Here is a 17,994-nt window from a genome sequence, read left to right as displayed (position 1 = left end):
ATCACCCCTTAACCTCCTCTTTTCCAGACTAAACATGCCCAGCTCCCTTAGCCATGAAACTGGAATGTACTAGATACAGATCCATCCCTACTCCCAGAGCATGTATTGGATATTTTAAAATCTCCGTTTTGCATGCCATGTAATCAGCAAATTCTGCTGTGTCCACTAATCACTGCTTTCTGTTTAATAGCATTTATAGCACAGCAAAACTAATAATCATAACCTGCATTTCTATAGCACCTTTCATCCTGCAAGATACCAAGGTGATTTATATCACCCAGGCATATCACAACAATAAAGCTAATTAGTATTGCTAGAATACTTGATTTGTTGAGTTTTGTGTAAATATCAATCAATCATTCCCTGTGGCTTCCCCTGACCAATGAGGATTGCTGTGTAAGGGCAAACACAAAACTACACTATTCCATTCTAGATTAATTCACAAGACCTCACTATTCCAATCCACAATAAATTATCACGTATCCGCAAAATTAACCATGAATTAAAATCATGACTGCATACATATAAAAGGAGGAGGGTGAAAGAATATAAGAAAGGCACTCTTCTTTCATTCTTTAATCGCTTGAATCATGTTGATAAAACAGTGCTTAAAGAATGTTAAGGGATAAATAACATTCATTAGGGATCTTGCAAATACAGCCGCCTCTTCAGTGGAATAGGGCAGCTAATTAGCACCCACAGCAATTGCTGAGGGGTTTGATAATAAGGAGTGCAGCATCTTTGTTCTGTGCATGTGTGGTAGATGATGTTATGACTGTGTTGCAATGTGTCCCTCAGCCTTGCATGAGAAGCTATATGGAAAGTCAATGGTGAATTCACAGGGCCATTTTTTGTGCAGCAAAGCCAACATAAACATGCTGGGGAATTAAGAGAAGCCTCTGAGGTGCTGATCTGGATCCCGCCACCTTCAGAGATTACATGGGTGATGGCAGCAGATGCGGCTTTTGTGCTGTGGCATCCCATCTTGTAGTATTTTTCTTTAATTCTTTTTGGTGTGAAGGGAAAACTTGTTTCATTTGCCCAACCCTTATAAGTGTTTAGTAAGGTTTAATGAGGGGATGCGGGTGGCACTGTGGTCTAAACCACTGAGCCTAGGGCCTGCTGATTGGAAGGTCGGTGGTTTGAATCCCTGTGATAGGGTGAGCTCCCATTGCTCAGTCCCTGCTCCTGCCAACCTAGCAGTTCAAAAGCACGTCAATCTGCAAGTAGATAAATACCGCTCCAGCAGGAAGGTAAACGGCAGAGTGTGCCGCTCTGGTTTCGCCAGAAGCGGCTCAGTCATGCTGGCCACATGACCCGGAAAAACTGTCTGTGGACAAACATTGGCTCCCTCGGCCAGTAAAGTGAGATGAGCGCCGCAACGCCAGAGTTGTTTGTGACTGGACTTAACTGTCAGGGGTCCTTTACCTTTTAAGGTTTAATGCTGCCATTTTATCCTACCTTATTCCCCAGTCATACCTTGTTTTGCGATGTTTATGATTCATTTTAAAACTTAATTTTAAAAGATTTTTCATACTGTTGCAGCTAAGTGTTGAGGCATTAAAAAATTGCTCAGTATGCTAAAATCTACTAAAGACTGGAAATGTTGACATTGCTCCATTAAAAAAGGTTGTGTAAATTGTCCCTAAATCTGTTTCCAAAATCAGTTTGCCATCAATTTGTTTTCCAGAAAACAGCAATTGTCTCTTTAGGCACATTGTTCAGCTTTCTTAGTGCCGGGTCTCATAGCTGCACTGATGGGCTACTGGACATCCAAATAGCCAGAGCTTTGATAGCTTCTCCTTTGTCTTTTCAGGGTCAGCCTGGAATTGCCTTGATTGCTTTTGCACTTATAGTAACTGCACCTCCTTGCTTCAGACCCCCATTTTCCTCTAGATTGTCTTAAATAGAGGAAAACACCATAAAAATATATTGAAAAATAAATATTGCAAGCTACACTTTTTCTGATGCCCCTTGTTGCCCAGCCTCATAGATGGACATACTGTAGGTCATTTACTAAATCAAAGAAGCCTAAATTAATTCTCAACTGGCTGTTCATCACGTTTTACAGTCTAGGGGCACTATGCCATCCTAAGTGTGTACTAAATAATCCAAAGAAGCTGCAGCTGCAGCACATGAAAGCCACTTTACATCTTTCAGTAAAATATCTGTAAACAGCGCACAAAAAGAACATCTTAAATGAGTGTTCTGAAGATGTAGGATTGAACAGACATCATTCCTCCTAACAGTGAACTTGGGTGTTGAGTTCCTTTCAGCCTGAAAGCAAAATACATAGGTCTACCCAAAAATAAGGTAATGGCTTCTACTTAAAATCATAGAATCAGAGTTGGAAGGTCCCAAGGGTCATCTAGTCCAACCCTCTGCAATGAAGGAATCTCAGCTAAAGCATCCATGACAGATGGCCTTCCAACATCTGTTTAAAAACCTCCAAGAGTCCACCACCGCTTGTGGGAGTCTGTTCCACTGCCAAACAGGTCTTACTGTCAGAAAGTTTTTCCAAATGTTTAGTCAGAATCTCCTTTCTTACAACTTGAAGCCATTGGTTCGAGTCCTACCCTCCAGAGTTGGGGAAAACAAGCTTGTTCCCTCTTCCATGTGAGCGTCCTTAAGATATCCTATTTCCTCTCAGTCTCTTTTCCAGGCTAAACATACGCAGCTCCTTCAAGCGCTCCTCATAAGGCTTAGTTTCGGCCAGTGTGGTGTAGTGGTTAAGAGCGGTAGTCTCCTAATCTGGTGAACCAGGTTCGCGTCTCCGCTCCTCCACATGCAGCTGCTGGGTGACCTTGGGCCAGTCACACTTCTGTGAAGTCTTTCAGCCCCACTCACCCCACAGAGTGTTTGTTGTGGGGGAGGAAGGGAAAGGAGAACGTGAGCCGCTTGGAGACTCCTGGAGGGGAGTGAAACGTGGGATATCAAGTTCAAACTCTTCTTCTTCTTAGTTTCCAGACCCCTGGTCATCTTGGTTGCCCTCCTCTGCACACCTTCCAGCTTGTTAACATCCTTCTTAAACCAGGTTTTTAAAACACCTTTAGGTGCAGGTTTAATATTAAGTGATTTAAAGGGAATGGTTTATACCTGAGAACACAGATCTCAAGTGATAACACCAATTCCCACAAATCTTCTTAAATGGATGACCCCAGGTTCTAGAGGGAGAAAAATGTCTCTCTATTCAATACTATGCATCATTTTATACATCTCTATCATATTCCCAACTTCACTGACCTTTAAAAAACCCCTAAACAACTCCAAACAAAACGTTTCCTCATAGTGTGTGAATCTGGCTGGGTGTATTGAGAAAGGTGCTTTTGCTCACTTTCCCTGGCGTTATTACCTTAGGGCTGCTTCCCATATTACACTTTGAAGTCATGGGAGTGTTTTACACCGTGTGTGAGAGGGTTTATATAAATGAGCACGCTAAGGTAGAAATAGGTACTGCCAAGCTGCTCTCCCTTCTTGGCATCTTCATACATTTTTTAGAATAACACCCTCTAACTTGCCCTTCATCCATACATCTCAGGGTGACATACAATATTATAAATCCTTTACCACTTGTGAGATATTTTCCAGTCATTTATCACTATAACAAGATACACAATGCCATATCTTTCTCCTTCAGTCTCTCAGAGCCATTTCACACATTATACAAAGATAAACTGAGATTTGCCATCACGGGTAAACCCAACCAAGAGGTGCAGAAACTTACAGCTCTCTGCTAAGTGGACCTGCCTGGTGCACATGTATGCAAGTTATTTTTACATGTAACATTTTCAGAACCATCCCAAGAAATGTATGAATTGGCCCTCAACTCACAGTCTCAGAATGCCACCCTCTGGGTCCTCCCTCCCTCCTTCAGCAAAACAAGTACAATATTTTAATAATTGAGGACTTACCCTCACATTTGGGTTTGAGAGGTTTTTCTGTTGTCCCACTGCTTTCCCCGGGAAAACCTGCTGTTTACTGCTGAATCAGAACAAATGGCATCCACAGAAACCTGGATTGACGTTTGTTCCAATTCAGCAGCAAACAGCGGGTGGGACAAAAGAAAAACTTCTCAAACCCCTGCCTAGAAATCACAGGATAAACAGAAGTGCAGCTGAGCCGTAAGTTTCATTTACATAGGAGTACAACTCTTGAGCTGACTGTATTTCTGCAGTGGTGGATGATACAATTTTAGATGATATAATTTCTAAGCTTTGCTCAGCATGAATCATCATGACCCATTGGCCTCACAATTCCCCTCCTGTGTGGTAAAATCCTAAAGGGGAGGATTCGGGGCAGGTGGGAATTCAGCCAATATACCTTCCCTTTGAATCCTTGTAGTGAAGTGGTTGTAAGCCAAGAGTGGAGATCCTGTAAAGCACGTTTGAGCGCTAACTCCTATTAGGACCCCATGCAATGGGTGTAGTGCCCTGAGCTGAGATAATTATTGTTATTGCATTACATGTGTCTATGGGAAGATAAGTGGCTGGCAATTAGGAGGACCCTGGGGGAGGAAGCAGGGAGGAGAATACATGGACTACTCCAGGACTCATGTACATTCCCTGTAGGTGAGATAAAGAGGAAACTGGTAGGCAAAACTGAGATGGTTCAGAGTGAGCCTGAAGTGTGAGGTAGGGAGAAAACCATGCTATTCTGCTCTGGCACCCGGCCTCAAGGGCCAGGAAGATGGACCATAATATTTTAGTTAGTGATATTTTAGTGTATTTTTGGTTTTTATGGAAGCCGCCCAGAGTGGCTGGGGAAACCCAGCCAGATGGGTGGGGTACAAATAAATAATAATAATAATAATAATAATAATAATAATAATAATAATATGGCATGGGAAACTCTACAGAGGGAGACTTGGTCTCAAGTCTTTCAACTCTTAAAAGCTCGTTGGGAACCATATTATTCTTTTGAACTGTAGATGGCTTCCTTCTTACCTTTTTTAAAAGGCTATAAATCTTCCTGATGACTGTGGCCCCAATCACACAGCACTTCAGGAATAATTTGAATGCAGAAACCACATGGGCTAGCTTGGCCAAACTGAGTTCCTTCATACCCATAGTTTCTGGGTTCCTCTAGACTTTGTTATCCTTTCTTCTAGACCACACGTTGAGAATATAGAGAGATGCTAACATTATGCTGCTGATGCACCCCCCTACTCAGGTCTACGTGGACAAATTCAAACCTGGAAATGGCAGGAGAGAGCTGGAAAGTCCTTGTGGCTCACAAGGAGACCCTGCCCAGAGCCTGAAGAGGATGTCAGTGAGCCAAAAGTTCATAAACAAACATGAGCTCCAAAATGGTGTGTGGGAGCTCTCACTGCTGCTGTGCTATCCTGTTCAACAGATGTTGGGCGGGAAGCGGTATTGCAGTGGGTCTGAATGCACTGTTCCTTGTTATTTCTGGCAATTTGGAGGCAAAGGTAAAAACAGGCGTTTAGAGGCTTTTTAGAGGGTGCTCCCCTCTTTATTTTGCTTATGGCGTTGGGGCCTGGAACGTAACCCCCTCGTATGTGGGGAGTCGCCTGTATTAACAGGGGCACATCAAAAGGACAAGATGTCCCCCACTCATTTGGATCATGACACTGTTGCAGACCAAAGAATCCCAAGCCGTACTTTGCTAGAAGTTTGACTCATGTTGAATCCCTGAATATGGTTCAGGACTTGGTGTCAGGCTTTGGAATCAGAGACTCAAATATCATGTATGAATCCTTAGTATAGAGTGCCCTTCCCTGCCACAGTTACCAAGGTCAGCCTCCAGACATCTAGAATTCAGGAGAATGTATTCTAGGCAGGCTCTCTTCACTGATGTCTCTTGAGTATTCAACCAGAGCTCTGTGAGTTTTGGATTCTGACATTTTAGTGGGCCCCTTGGAAGTTGCTTCCTGACTGGGAGATATTATTTCTTTGATTGTTTTTGGGAGTTTGCAAAGTGAGAAACCAGAACTGCCATCAGGATGTTATAACCAAACAGGAAACGTCTGTAATTTGAGCAACATGAACCCATTCCCATCCGTTTCATTATTCATTTTTTATTGATGGGAACTTTTGCATAAAAGTAAAGTTTGCTTTGCTGAAAATTATGTGAAATTAAAGTTCCCAACCTCTCCCTGGCTTCCTTTGCTTTCTCTGAGCTCAATTTCAGGCTAACCACTTTGTTCTTCCAAGCTACTCCCACCATATCCTCCATCCTTTGCAGCCTGGCTTTAACTTCTGCCCACAGACAGTGTAATGATCTCTAGAGGCATCAGAAAGAAAGATCATTCCAGGAGTTGCTTAACCCTTGCTGTGATGACTCAGCTGTAGAATTTGGTCTGATCATGAGGCAAAAATAATGGAACCAAACCAGGCTGCAGTAGTAAGAGAAGCACACTTGCAATCATCGGGCTGAGGCCAATCTACAGCCTGCCAATGGGACTTTGCTTGCTGTGAACTCATAGAGACTTGAGACTTTTACTGTAGCAGAGAGATTAATCCTAAACACTATTATTATTGCCGCATGGTTTTAATCCTGGCAGGAGTTGAGCAGCAGCTCTTGCCAAGGCAGCAGAGACAATGCCCTGCACTTCGTTCTTCTCCTTAAAAGCCAACCGGAACAATGGTTCCCATGGGGCTCAGGGCTTTCTCAGCAGACAGAGAATTTGGCACAACCCCCCAAAGAACTCTCTTCCTGTGGTCCTGGAGGGAGCTCAGAAGAGAAGGAGCTGAAATTTCCCACCTAGGGAGTACATGAATTGTGAGATGCAATGCTTAATTTAAAAAAAAAAAATCAGAATAATTTATTTTTTACTGAACCTAGCCAGATTGCAAGAGCTGATTTGGAATCCCAAATTCCATGTTAACATGTGAGATTCCCCTCTCTCCATTTCAGTAAGAAACATGCAAAGAAATGTGCAAAGGAAGATGCTTAAAAACTACATAAAACCTAACAAAATATTTATTCATTTCTTGAAACACTTTCCCCTGCCTTTCAACTTAGTCCAAGGTGGCTAAGAACAACTAAAAGACCAAAACAATACAATACAATACAGCAATACAAAATAAAAACACAAAAATCAACAAAAATTGCAGGAAGCAGAGCTAAAATAAAAAGCACCTGTCTTAATTCCAAATATTCTAATCAAAAGCAGCAAAACTGTAATAAAAAGTAGTGTTCAGAAAAGGTATAGCATCAGTATATCAGAAATGGGTGTGTGTGTAAAAAAATCTTCTTGTCTCTAGAAAGGGAACAGGCAGGTAGCTTGGTGTGTCCCCCTGGAAAGAGGGCTCCAAAAAGTAAGAGCCTTGCAGTGAAAGGGATTCAGATACACTGCTGAGCTTCTGAGATAATACTGTCTCAGCGACTCATTGTGTAGTTTTAACAAAGTCCTTTTTCTGCAGTCAAATGTTCTGGGCCAACTGCCTCCTTCTTTCTTTATTATATGTGTACAATGCAATAGAGTACAAATACTAGCATGATCTGTCTCTGTCGCATCCCAGCCTGGTCCAATATCTTGTACTGGGATTAAAGAATGTCCAGTGAGACAGCTAGGAAAGGCACTTCCATTTCAGGATCTGATGAGCCACTCCCAAGCTGAAACAAACAGTCCAGCAGTGAACACAGACCTGAGTGGTCACTCTGCCCTGGTCATGTCTAGCCCACATGCTCAAGATCCCCCAGAGATCAGTGGTAAGCCAGAAACAGAAGAGAGGCCTTCAGCGATGCTTCAGGAGCTGCTGTGGTTTTTCTGGAGAGAAGAATCGGCTACATGGAATTACTGCATTGTCGGCCTTTCAGTGCTGGTTCTGGTTGTAGGCATAGTCCTTTTGTGGAAAAATATTGCAGCAAACAGAGCCCAGAAGATTGCCCTCATGCACCAAGAAGGGTATGTAGCGGGCCAGCCTGATGAGACGGAAATGAAGCAAGCTTTTGTGCCTTTGAAGGAAGATAACAACTCTGGTTCCCCCACAGAGAACTTCCTTCCAAAAGTAGAAAATGCAGGGCAGGTGACGATCCATTGGAAGGATGGGAACGTTACAACCATGTTTGCAGATGCGCCGGAAGAGGATGCATAGGGTTATACAAGATTGCCATTAGTTTTTTGGAAATTGGGTTTCTAAGCCAAGCAAAATTCATCAACTGGACCCAAAGTAGCTGCAAAGGGGGGAGGTATTAATGTTACATGTGGTGCAAGGTACCAAATTGACCATTTCTATTCATGCAGTGGGTGTAATTATAATTTAAAAGTGCTCCTTTAGATTTTCTTTACAGGGGGTTTGAGATGAAAAGAGAAAATAACTCAAAAGTTCCATGGTCTGGTGTACATCCAGGAGTGGAGGGCAGGTATTATTCTGTACACCTGTATGATCAATAAATGCTTTCCATATTTTCTTAATTAAAAAAACAACAACAAAACTAAGTCCTTTTTCTGATCTCTGCCTTGCTTTCCCAAATGTAAAATAGGAGTGAAACATGTGACAAAAGTTTACAAATGTTATGGTAACTTTACAATGTTCATACAAAAAGTGTAATAAAGGAGTAAGTACAATATAATTCAGAAATAAGGGAAGATAATGATAATTAAATAAAACTATAAAAATTTTCAAAAAGATGAATAGGTAACTTCTCTTTACTATGTCGCCTTACTTTAGAATGAGCAGGAAAATTATTTTTTTTAATGTCTCACATCACTGACCTTTGGAACTAGTTGTCCAAACAGTAACAGGCCTAAGTTTAAAATGGAGAAAAGTGAGAAAGCCAAATGAAAGATAAAAATATCAACCAGCCTCCCAGCCAGGCAGCAACCCCCGTCTGAGCTTTGGGGGTGCCATGGCCAATTCTACCTCCAGGCCCGATATGGGGTCCCCCTTTCACTATGTTGATCCTGCCCAATGCTATTTCTGCCCTTGAATATATACAATGTTATTTTGCCTAAGAAAGAAAAGCCATAAATTTCACTGAAGGAAAGGCAAAAAAACCCTGTCAGTCAGGCTGACAGAAAAAGTCATTTCCAGCCCTGTCAACCAGCAACCTGAGCACTCTAGGGGGAAGCCTGATAAAGGGTTCTTTCCTCTTCCGCTCCCACGAGGGCCCATGGGAGAGGTTTTCTCTTACTTGTCCTCATGGGATCAAAATGTGGGGTGGAACTCTGCTCCGTTTACTGTTTGTTGGGCCAGGCACTGCATTCCTGTGTGGATTAGCTCCAGAACAAGACTTATCACAAACAGGCAAATTCCAGTAATGAGATCAGTGCAGTCTCCACATCCAGGTATCAGAAGCACTTTCTAGATGCAAGTTTTGCGGAAGACTCTCGTGATCTCGGGGGGGGGGGGTTCAGCTAGCCTGAAGCAGCCCTCTGACCCATTGAGTTATGACAGGGAGAAGAAGGGAGTAAGTCTACTCTCCCATGAAGGGTGGTTTTTTATGTTTTGTCATGATGTGAGCTGCCACTTCATGGGCTCTCTTTTTGTTCTAAAATATTGATACAGGGAGAAAAAACTCTAACTAAAATGTTGCATGACTGTAATACAACAGTTAGGGAGACGAACAAGATTCCATCAGTCTGAAATGCAAGGTTTGTAATGAACAGTGCTCAGAATGAAGAAATCCACAATATATCTGCACATGTGCGCGCGCACACACACACAGCCTCCATAATTAACTTAATAGGTCTCTTACAGTATGCCCATGTGAGTGATGTTCAACATATTCAAGTGTTGACAAGACAGTGCTGAATTCAACGCCCATATAATGGGCAAAATCAGGTGCTGAGCTCAGACACACCTTCATTGTCTGAAACTTGTAGTAAAACTACAGGAGTTGCATTGTGAAATATTCTGGAAGTAGATAGGGTTGGTGTTGAGAGGTTGCAGAAAGTCAGCTCGTTAACCCTTTTGCTGTCACAATTTGGAGCTCGTTCTGAAGATAAATAAGCTCTTCTATTGAAGGGTTGCACCTTATGAGCTAAAAACCTTCTGTGTTCAGCTGGTTATCAGGAAAGAGTTTGGCCCACACCTGCTATTAATACTATATTATAGAATGAAGTTTTACTATTATTATTTTGGTCAACTTTTCTGAGATTCTTAGAAATGTGGTAGTCATGAATATAGAACACTGAGCAATATTCCATGTTTGAAACACTTCTGAAAAGTAAATCTGCACCACCCAGATTATTCTGAGACTTAGACTACAAGTAAAAATGAGAACTGTGAGCTACATTACAAGTACCAGGGATGAAAAGTAAAGGGTTTCTTTTTTAAAAGAAACCACATGACTCAAGTAAGGAGCTATATTATTGTTTTCTGGTAAAGCTTCTAGTAACTGCAGTTTTACAATAATCTGAAATTGTTTTGCCCAGTGTATATTTACAAGCATGTGAAACAAACACACACATCTCTGTCTACAACATGCATGTAGTTTGCATTATTTGTTATTAACTACTACTGCAACGCAATCTCACTACAAAGGGCGAGTCATGACCTACTAAATCCATCTAAATTACAAAAGCGTGCAACAGAATAGATGGTGAAAAAACACAGTTCTCATTTAGGCATCCTTAATAATGACTAGATTTCCCACCAAGCTGGTCACCTGGGAAGGAAAGGGAACAGGATCTTTTTGAAGCCTTTCCTCTTCCATATATTACATATGGAATGACTTTCCTACTAACAGATGATTCAAACTGGACAAATCTGCTTCAGGGAAAAATCAGGCATGTTTATTTGTGATTACGTTACCACTTCCTATGTATGTGCATATTTGAGCTACCATGTTAATTTCTACCAAAAGGATTGTTGTGCTGATCCCTCCAATATGATGTGAACAGAGATGAGGAACACATTAGAACTATTTGAAGTTAACTTGTCCCAGAGAATATTCTGTCATGTATTGTTGGTGCAGGTGAGAGAATAACCTGTCTTTAGGGGGTGGATGTATCAGTCAGTTTTGCTTTCTTTTAGTTTCTCTTTTTTCAATATTCAGTTAAGTTCTCCACATTTCTGCAGCAATTTGTGAAGCTTCTTTCTTAAAAAAAACTAATATACTTATTTTTGTACACATTTTCTGGTTGGAGAACTGCATTGCAAAATTTAGAGATATGCATATTTCAAAGGATAGTTGTTTCAGTTCACACATTGATTTGAAAAGTGTGGATTGGTAGTTTCTCATTAAAATACAAACAAAATCAAATTTCTTACCCAACCCTAGATGTCATACAGCCATAGCTGTCAACTTTTCCCTTTTCTTGCGAGGAATCCTATTTGGAATAAGGGAATTTCCCTTAAAAAAGGAAAAACGTTGACAGCTATGCATACAGCAAATCACTCTATTCCCTGGAAGATACCTTGTTAGGGAGAAATTTAGCATAGGACTAGAGTTAGAACTAATTAGTCTTTCACTAAAAGATAGGTGTGAATGTATTCACTGAATGGTAATTCTGAAAATACTTCAGAATTACTTCCATCTACGACTATTCACAAACATCTTTTAATGGATGAATTGGTTCTGAATGTGGATTTCCTACCACTGGGATACATAAAGTTCCTGCGCATATAAATTGTACAGAATAGCTGACTCTATCTGCATGAATCTACCAGTCTGAAGATGTATGAAGAAAAGATACTACTAATCTTATGTCCAGATATGTCCAGATAGCTGGTATTTGTCTAGCTCGTGGTTCTCATGCATCTGCAGCAGCACAACCACATACCTTCCTCTGCCCCAGCTGCAACAAAACATGTCTCTTCTGTATCATTCTCTACAGCCACAACAGGCGCTGTAACTCTCCAACGGTCTGACTTCACTCCAAAGTCGCACTCCTCCACTGTCAGATGGACGTCAACATAGTTCTCAGTTGTACTACACACTGAGCACCATTTCCCCCATAAGTTGATTGTTGTGGAACAACAAAGCCTATGGTTTTATAGGTGTATGTACATAACACTAACCTCTTACTTTCTATAGAACTCTTATTAATTTGTTAGCAATGTGATGAAAGTATGTGACCAAACAGCCTTTTATTTGAAGAGCATATTCTCAGTTAGCTAGCTTGACTAGTCCTTATACACTGTTTTATGTGACTTTTGTCCTCCATACAAAACTCATTTGTTTCTGGATGTGTTTGGGGACTTGAAGCAGTTGACTTTCCAGGCCTGGCTGCTGCTGGGTGCAGGGCAGGAGAAAATAAGCTGTAATTCCCAGTGGACAATATGGTAAAGTGCATGACACCACCAGCACATAGACACCAACTTACAAGCTGGGAGAAAGCCCTCTTAGACAACAAACTTTTCCCGTGAATTATGTAAACAAATTCTGAGTTGAATCAAGGACAGTTCACCCCTAGCCATGTCTATAGCATGGAGACCTGTGCTTTATGGTCAAACTAGATGGGCCCTTAATACCCAATACACAGTTTTGCATTTTGTTCTTCCTTAACTAATTACAGGGAGGCAATTTTCACTGTGAAGGCTGCAGAAATGGGACTTCTCTTTTCACTTCCCCACTGAGATTGGAATGGAGATCAGCTTTCTTCTACAGAGCTAGGAGCCTTAGAAAGGAAGTCCTCATTGGTGCAAGCCATACTGGGGAACTTTACTTCTGCCCTATAGCATTTGCATTATGAGATCCATTCTGTTGGTGCTGAGGTCATCAGAGGCCTTTTACAGCTGAATAAGGTGAGGCAGAAATGCTAATTTAGTCTTCAGAAGCAATAAGGTGCTGTATGACAATTAACGCCCTCCCACCAGATGTCAAAGAGAACAACAACTACCAGACTTTTAGAAGACATCTGAAGGCAGCCCTGTTTAGGGAAGCTTTTAATGTTTGATGTATTACAGTATTTTAATATTCTTTTGGAAGCTGCCCAGAGTGGCTGGGGAAGCCCAGCCAGATGGGCGGGGTATAAATAAATTATTATTATTATTATTGTTGTTGTTGTTATTAACTGAAACTCAGTCCTGACAAGATGAAGATCATGTGCCCAGGAAGGTGGTGTTTAACCTAAAAGGTAAGGTGCATCTCTAGAGTGAAATGGGATTTGTCTTCCCCTTTTGAGGCTGAAGTAGGCCTAATGGTACAAATAACCTTTTATCACTTGAGGCTGTTATGCCAACTGTGGCCCCTCACAGAGAGAGATAACCTAGCCAGTTATCTATGCCCTGGTAACCTGAAGGATGGATTGCTGCAATGTGCTTTAAGTGGGGCTATGTTTGAAGACTGTTCAGACATTGCAGCTAGCCCATAATACTAGGGTCTGACTGTCAGATGTTTTGCAGGAGAAATTTCAGAGCTTACCAGAAATTTAGGTGTGCACAATTAAAGTGGATTAAAGTACATTGTCATCCAGACACATCAAGCCCATTTTTAAAGGACCTGTTTGCTGTTAGGAAAGTGATAGGGAAATTTGCTGCAAGGTGTGGGATGAACGGGAAGATGTATAACTACTGTGCAAGCAAATTGGGATGAATTTATGATTAATGGTCACTGTCATATATCAGAATGAATGCTCAATAATGATTGGACATGTAAGCTTTATGCAAACAAATCAGGATGAATGCTCAATAAGCAGGTCATCCAGAGGAGCCTGAGACTTCTGACAGGGATTCGGCAAAAAACTAATATATTGCCTGTATTGAAATGAGCCCACTCTTTCCCAGTGAATTTCTAAGCTCTATTCATGGTGGTGGTCTCAACCTACATGACTTAAGTCCCAGAAATTAGTTGGACCCATCTACTGAGGTTGCCATCTGAGGCCTTTCTCCAGCTTCCCAAGCCACCTAGAATGGCAGGTTGGCAACTGGACAAAGAGCCTTTTCTGTGGTTACTCCTTGCCTTGGGAATGCCTTCCAAAAGGAGGCCTGCCTGGGGACTTCATTACTATCATTAAGGTGCTGGGCAGAACATTTCTGGTTTCCCAGGTTTTAACTAAAACTGCATGCATTCTTTAACTTAAAACAGAACTTAAAACAGTTTGCTTTTATCATTTGTTTAAACTGGTGGGTGCTGGTTTAGTTTGTTATTTTAATTTGCTTTATCAGTTCATATGCTTGATATTATCATTATTTTGATTTGTACTTTTTGGTTCTTACTACTCTGTTAGCTGCCAACATATATCTATTTTGAAAATGCAGGATATAAAGTAAGTAAGTAAGTCTGCCTTCCCTTTCCATGTGCTGCCTTCACAGTGAGAATTGTGCTTCCCGACTCCTGTAATTAGTTAAGAAAAAAACAAGGTACTTTGCTGCCTGCTATGTGTTTAAGCGCATGTCTAGTTTGGCCTGAGTGGCAGGTGGAGATGTGTGTGTGTGAAAAGAATTGCACTCCTGACTTAAGGATAATGTGGAAAGGTACTGTCTTATGAACACTGTTGTAAAAGCACAGTCTCCTGTACAGGTTTCGCATTAAGAAAGAACCTCTAGTTATGCAATTCATGTTGCAACCAAAGATGGTGTAATCATGGCAATGAATGCAGAAACCTGCCAGTTCAATGAACAGCCCTCCTGCCTTATTTGCTTTCTCTTATGCTGTTGCCATCACCCTGTCTCACAAGGAAAGTTCCCATCATGTTCATTGGGAATGGCTGGCAGTTGCCTCCAAGGCTGCACCCTTTCCTAGTGCCTCAAAGACATCTACAATTGGCTTCATGGAAGGGGAGGGGGGTCTTTTAGCAGAAGTTGCTGGTGGGGCTTCACCTTGCAACGATTCCAGACTAGGCAGAATGCCCATTCCAAACATGTCACACCAGTTGCAGGTATCTAAAACTTTGATTGGTGTTTTTAAACAAAGATACAAAAGAGGGTGCATCATGTGCCCTGGTCCTGGCAGTTTCAGGCATTGTTTTGCTTTGCTTTAAGGCAGATCTCCTCTTCCACATGCACAGTGGAAGAACTGCGGGTAATTCCCCAAGGCAACCTCCTTCACAATAAATGCTTTGCACTTCTGCTTAAAGTGCTGTTAATCCAAGGAACTCAAAGTGTTTTGAAAGCCATAGTTAAACCTGGTGACACATTTGAGAAGGTAACAAGTCTGTTTCCTCACTTTACCACTGAGGAAAATGAAGCACAGAAACATGTGGCAAGTTATCCAGACTAGCAGAAAACAGGAAGATTGAGGGACGATTGCAGAGGTTTTCAACCTTTGTGAGTCCATGGCTCCCTTGACCAACTATGTTCTTTCTGCGGCTCCCCTGTGGGGCTCAGGAGCCCAGTTATGTCCCCCTTTGCCTGCAGAGCTGGCAGCCTCTCACCCTTTTTCAAACATTGTCCCTTGTGGAGTGTTCCCTCAGCCTCCTCTCCTCTTTCTTTGGGAGTCCTCTGGGAAGTTGCAGCAGCCGCCCCGGTCTCTGAGCTGCCTGCCCCACCCCAAAGAGAGGTGCCTCCTCATACTGCACCCCCTGGCCAGCCCCAGAAGCACGATTCACCTGGGAAGCTTGTAGCCAGGGCTACAGCCACAAACAGCTGTGCAAGCCTTTGGGAGGCAGAGACGCAAGAGGGCATCAGAGGAGGGAGGGAAGGAAAGAGGGACCCCTGAGCATCATTCAAGGTGCCCCAGGGTGCCATGGCACACTGGTTGAAAAACACTGATGTATTGTATCTTGAGGCATCTCTGGATGTTTGGACACAAGGTAGGGCTGTCTTTAAGATAGAGCACAGGAATATGCACATTCCAACGCTTGCCTTAACTAAAACTAACTCTTTCCCACTTTCTTCTTCTGAGAGGATTTCTACTATAATGATGATTCTGCTGGTGCCATCTATATAGCTTGTCCATTTTCAGTGCTCATCTCTGTAATGTTTACAATCTTGTTCCATATGCCTTGAAGCAGACTGTTCAGGATTCTCCCACCAGATTTCTTCACCAACCCCACTCCTGAAATCCCTTTCTTGGGTGTTCACAATACCACTTCACATGCATACCTTACTGGAGATTCTGCCAGCTTACACTTTATACGGCCCCATTTTGGGAATGGGCCTTGCACAAAGCCCCCTCATTAGGCTTGGTTTCTCATAAGAAGGATCACTTGTAAACCTGTAAGGACTGCATCCTTCTTATGAGAAACCAAGCCTAATGAGGAACAAGGCAGGAAAAGAGGAGATACGATAGCCATCTTCAAGTTTCTAAAGGGATGTCACATGGAAGATGGAGCAAGCTTGTTTCCTCCTGCTCTAGAGGCTAGGACCTGATCCAATGGATTCAAGTTACAAGAAAGGAGATTCCAACAAACTATAAGGAAGAAATGTCAATAAGAGATGTTTGACAGTGGGACAGACGAGAGGTGGTGGGCTCTCCTTCCTTGGCCATCGGTTATGCATGATCTAGTTGAGTTCCCTGCACTGAAGGGAGCTGGACTAGATCATCCTCAAGGTCCCTTCCAACTCTGCAATTCTATGATTCTGCAATGCACATGCTGGTAAGTCATGCCCCAAAGATCATACAGCCTAAACCAGACCTGCCCTCTCAAAGAACGAACTGCTTATTTGTCAAGGAGAGGGTGTGAAAACACAAGATGCACAGGGCTGTGGTACACTGGAATTAAGGAGTTATCTGGGAGTTAGCTCTGCATTGTTATGGAATTAAGGTTTACCTGAGTGTTAGTGTTTGGAGCTCTATATGCACATTAGGTTTAAGCCTTGAAGACATTTCAACACAGCCCAATTTCCCTAGCTAAATGGGATTTCATCCTAGTCTCTTTAGGTTACTTCATTTGATGTGTGTACGATTATAAATGACTCTAAACTGCCCCTCCCCTGTGCCCAAAATGGTGATAGAGATTTGTTCTTTTTCTTTTCTTTTCTTTTCTTTTCTTTTCTTTTCTTTTCTTTTCTTTTCTTTTCTTTTCTTAAGATTATGTATCCCTATCATTTGATTCAAGTTCTCAAGGTGGCATATTCCACTGCAGGGGATGTGGATATTTACTGTATATACATGGGTCATTTTATGCAGATCTTATAATAATTTTTGACACGTTAACATTGCTCCTTTGTTAACTGTTGTTAACTTTGTTGCTGTCTCATTCTAGGAGACAGCAAAAAGCAACATTATCATGTGGCAGCACTGAAACACTGTCGGTCCTGGAAAAGATATAACCCCAAATGAGTTGGGTTACAACACTAGCATTATAACACTTATTGTTTGCCTGTATAACCCACCATTCTTCAATTCTGATCCCCATTAGGGCTTACAATAGATCAAAGCCAATCAGCAACAATAAAATAACAAACTGGATAACAAAACTGATGATAACAGAAGAGCAGCAACCAAGATCAATAAATAATCATAGATTTCATCAATAGATTTCAAAGGCTGCCAAAGATATGTGCAAATAAAAAAGATTTTTAAAGGTATCCAAAATCCGGATTGTACGCTCGGCCTGCATGATCATGAAACAGGGTGAGGCAGCCGCCTCGGGCAGCGGATCTGGACCCTCGGGGGGGGGGGGGCAGATCCACCCGCCTCTGCCTCTGCAGTCACCTCCTCTCCACCCTCCCCTTCCATCCAATGCTGATTTTCGCTCTCCCCTTCATTCCAATGCTAACCTCAACTCTCTGTTTTCACCCCAATGCAGATCTTCACCTCCTCCCTCTCATCTCAGTGTATGTGTATGTATGTATGCTATTTTTGGCTTGATTCAGGTGCTAAAATATATTAGGCTGGCCCTGATTATAGACAACTGACATATGGACCTAACCTGGGAGCCACTAATAGTAAGAACTTGTCCCTGATGGCCATCTCCACACATCTGAAGGAGAGGACCCCCCAAGAGGGCTGTCTGTGGATGATCTTAATCCATGGGTCAGAGACTCCTTGAGGCATCCTAGTCCTAGACCATGCTGAAGCCTCTTGTTTCTTTTCTACGGTCATTTGTGGTGGTCTTCTCCATTTTCTCCCCTTGCATAAACCCTTGCATAAAACCACAACCATTTAAGCAACAACCTTTCTGAACATTTCACAATTGAGAAAGATGAAGCAAAATGTTGGGAAAGAGCCTGGTAGAGTCTAAAAAGACAAATTCAA

At 42.1% G+C, this 17,994-nt stretch overlaps 2 protein-coding genes across 5 annotated transcripts in view; one reads left to right on the top strand and one right to left on the bottom strand.

Annotated features, from left to right (window-relative positions):
* Positions 1-17,994, bottom strand: part of PEBP4 (phosphatidylethanolamine binding protein 4) — a gene marked incomplete at its 5' end in the record, with an annotated part of 268,449 nt that overhangs the window by 66,109 nt on the left and 184,346 nt on the right. The window lies entirely within an intron of this gene.
* LOC309519579 (organic solute transporter subunit beta-like) lies at positions 7,407-8,389 on the top strand. Its single transcript, XM_082200724.1, has one exon. The coding sequence runs from the start codon at positions 7,563-7,565 to the stop codon at positions 8,058-8,060; it is 498 nt and encodes a 165-aa protein (XP_082056850.1). The 5' UTR covers positions 7,407-7,562; the 3' UTR covers positions 8,061-8,389.

Source organism: Podarcis vaucheri (assembly GCF_965113315.1).
Source record: "Podarcis vaucheri genome assembly, chromosome: 15".
In the NCBI taxonomy this organism is placed as follows: domain Eukaryota; kingdom Metazoa; phylum Chordata; class Lepidosauria; order Squamata; family Lacertidae; genus Podarcis; species Podarcis vaucheri.
This window is presented reverse-complemented; position numbering and strand designations above follow the sequence as displayed.

Excerpts from the sequence above, each read along its gene's own strand:
- LOC309519579 (XM_082200724.1), top strand. The coding sequence starts at position 7,563 with ATGAGCCACTCCCAAGCTGAAACAAACAGTCCAGCAGTGAACACAGAC.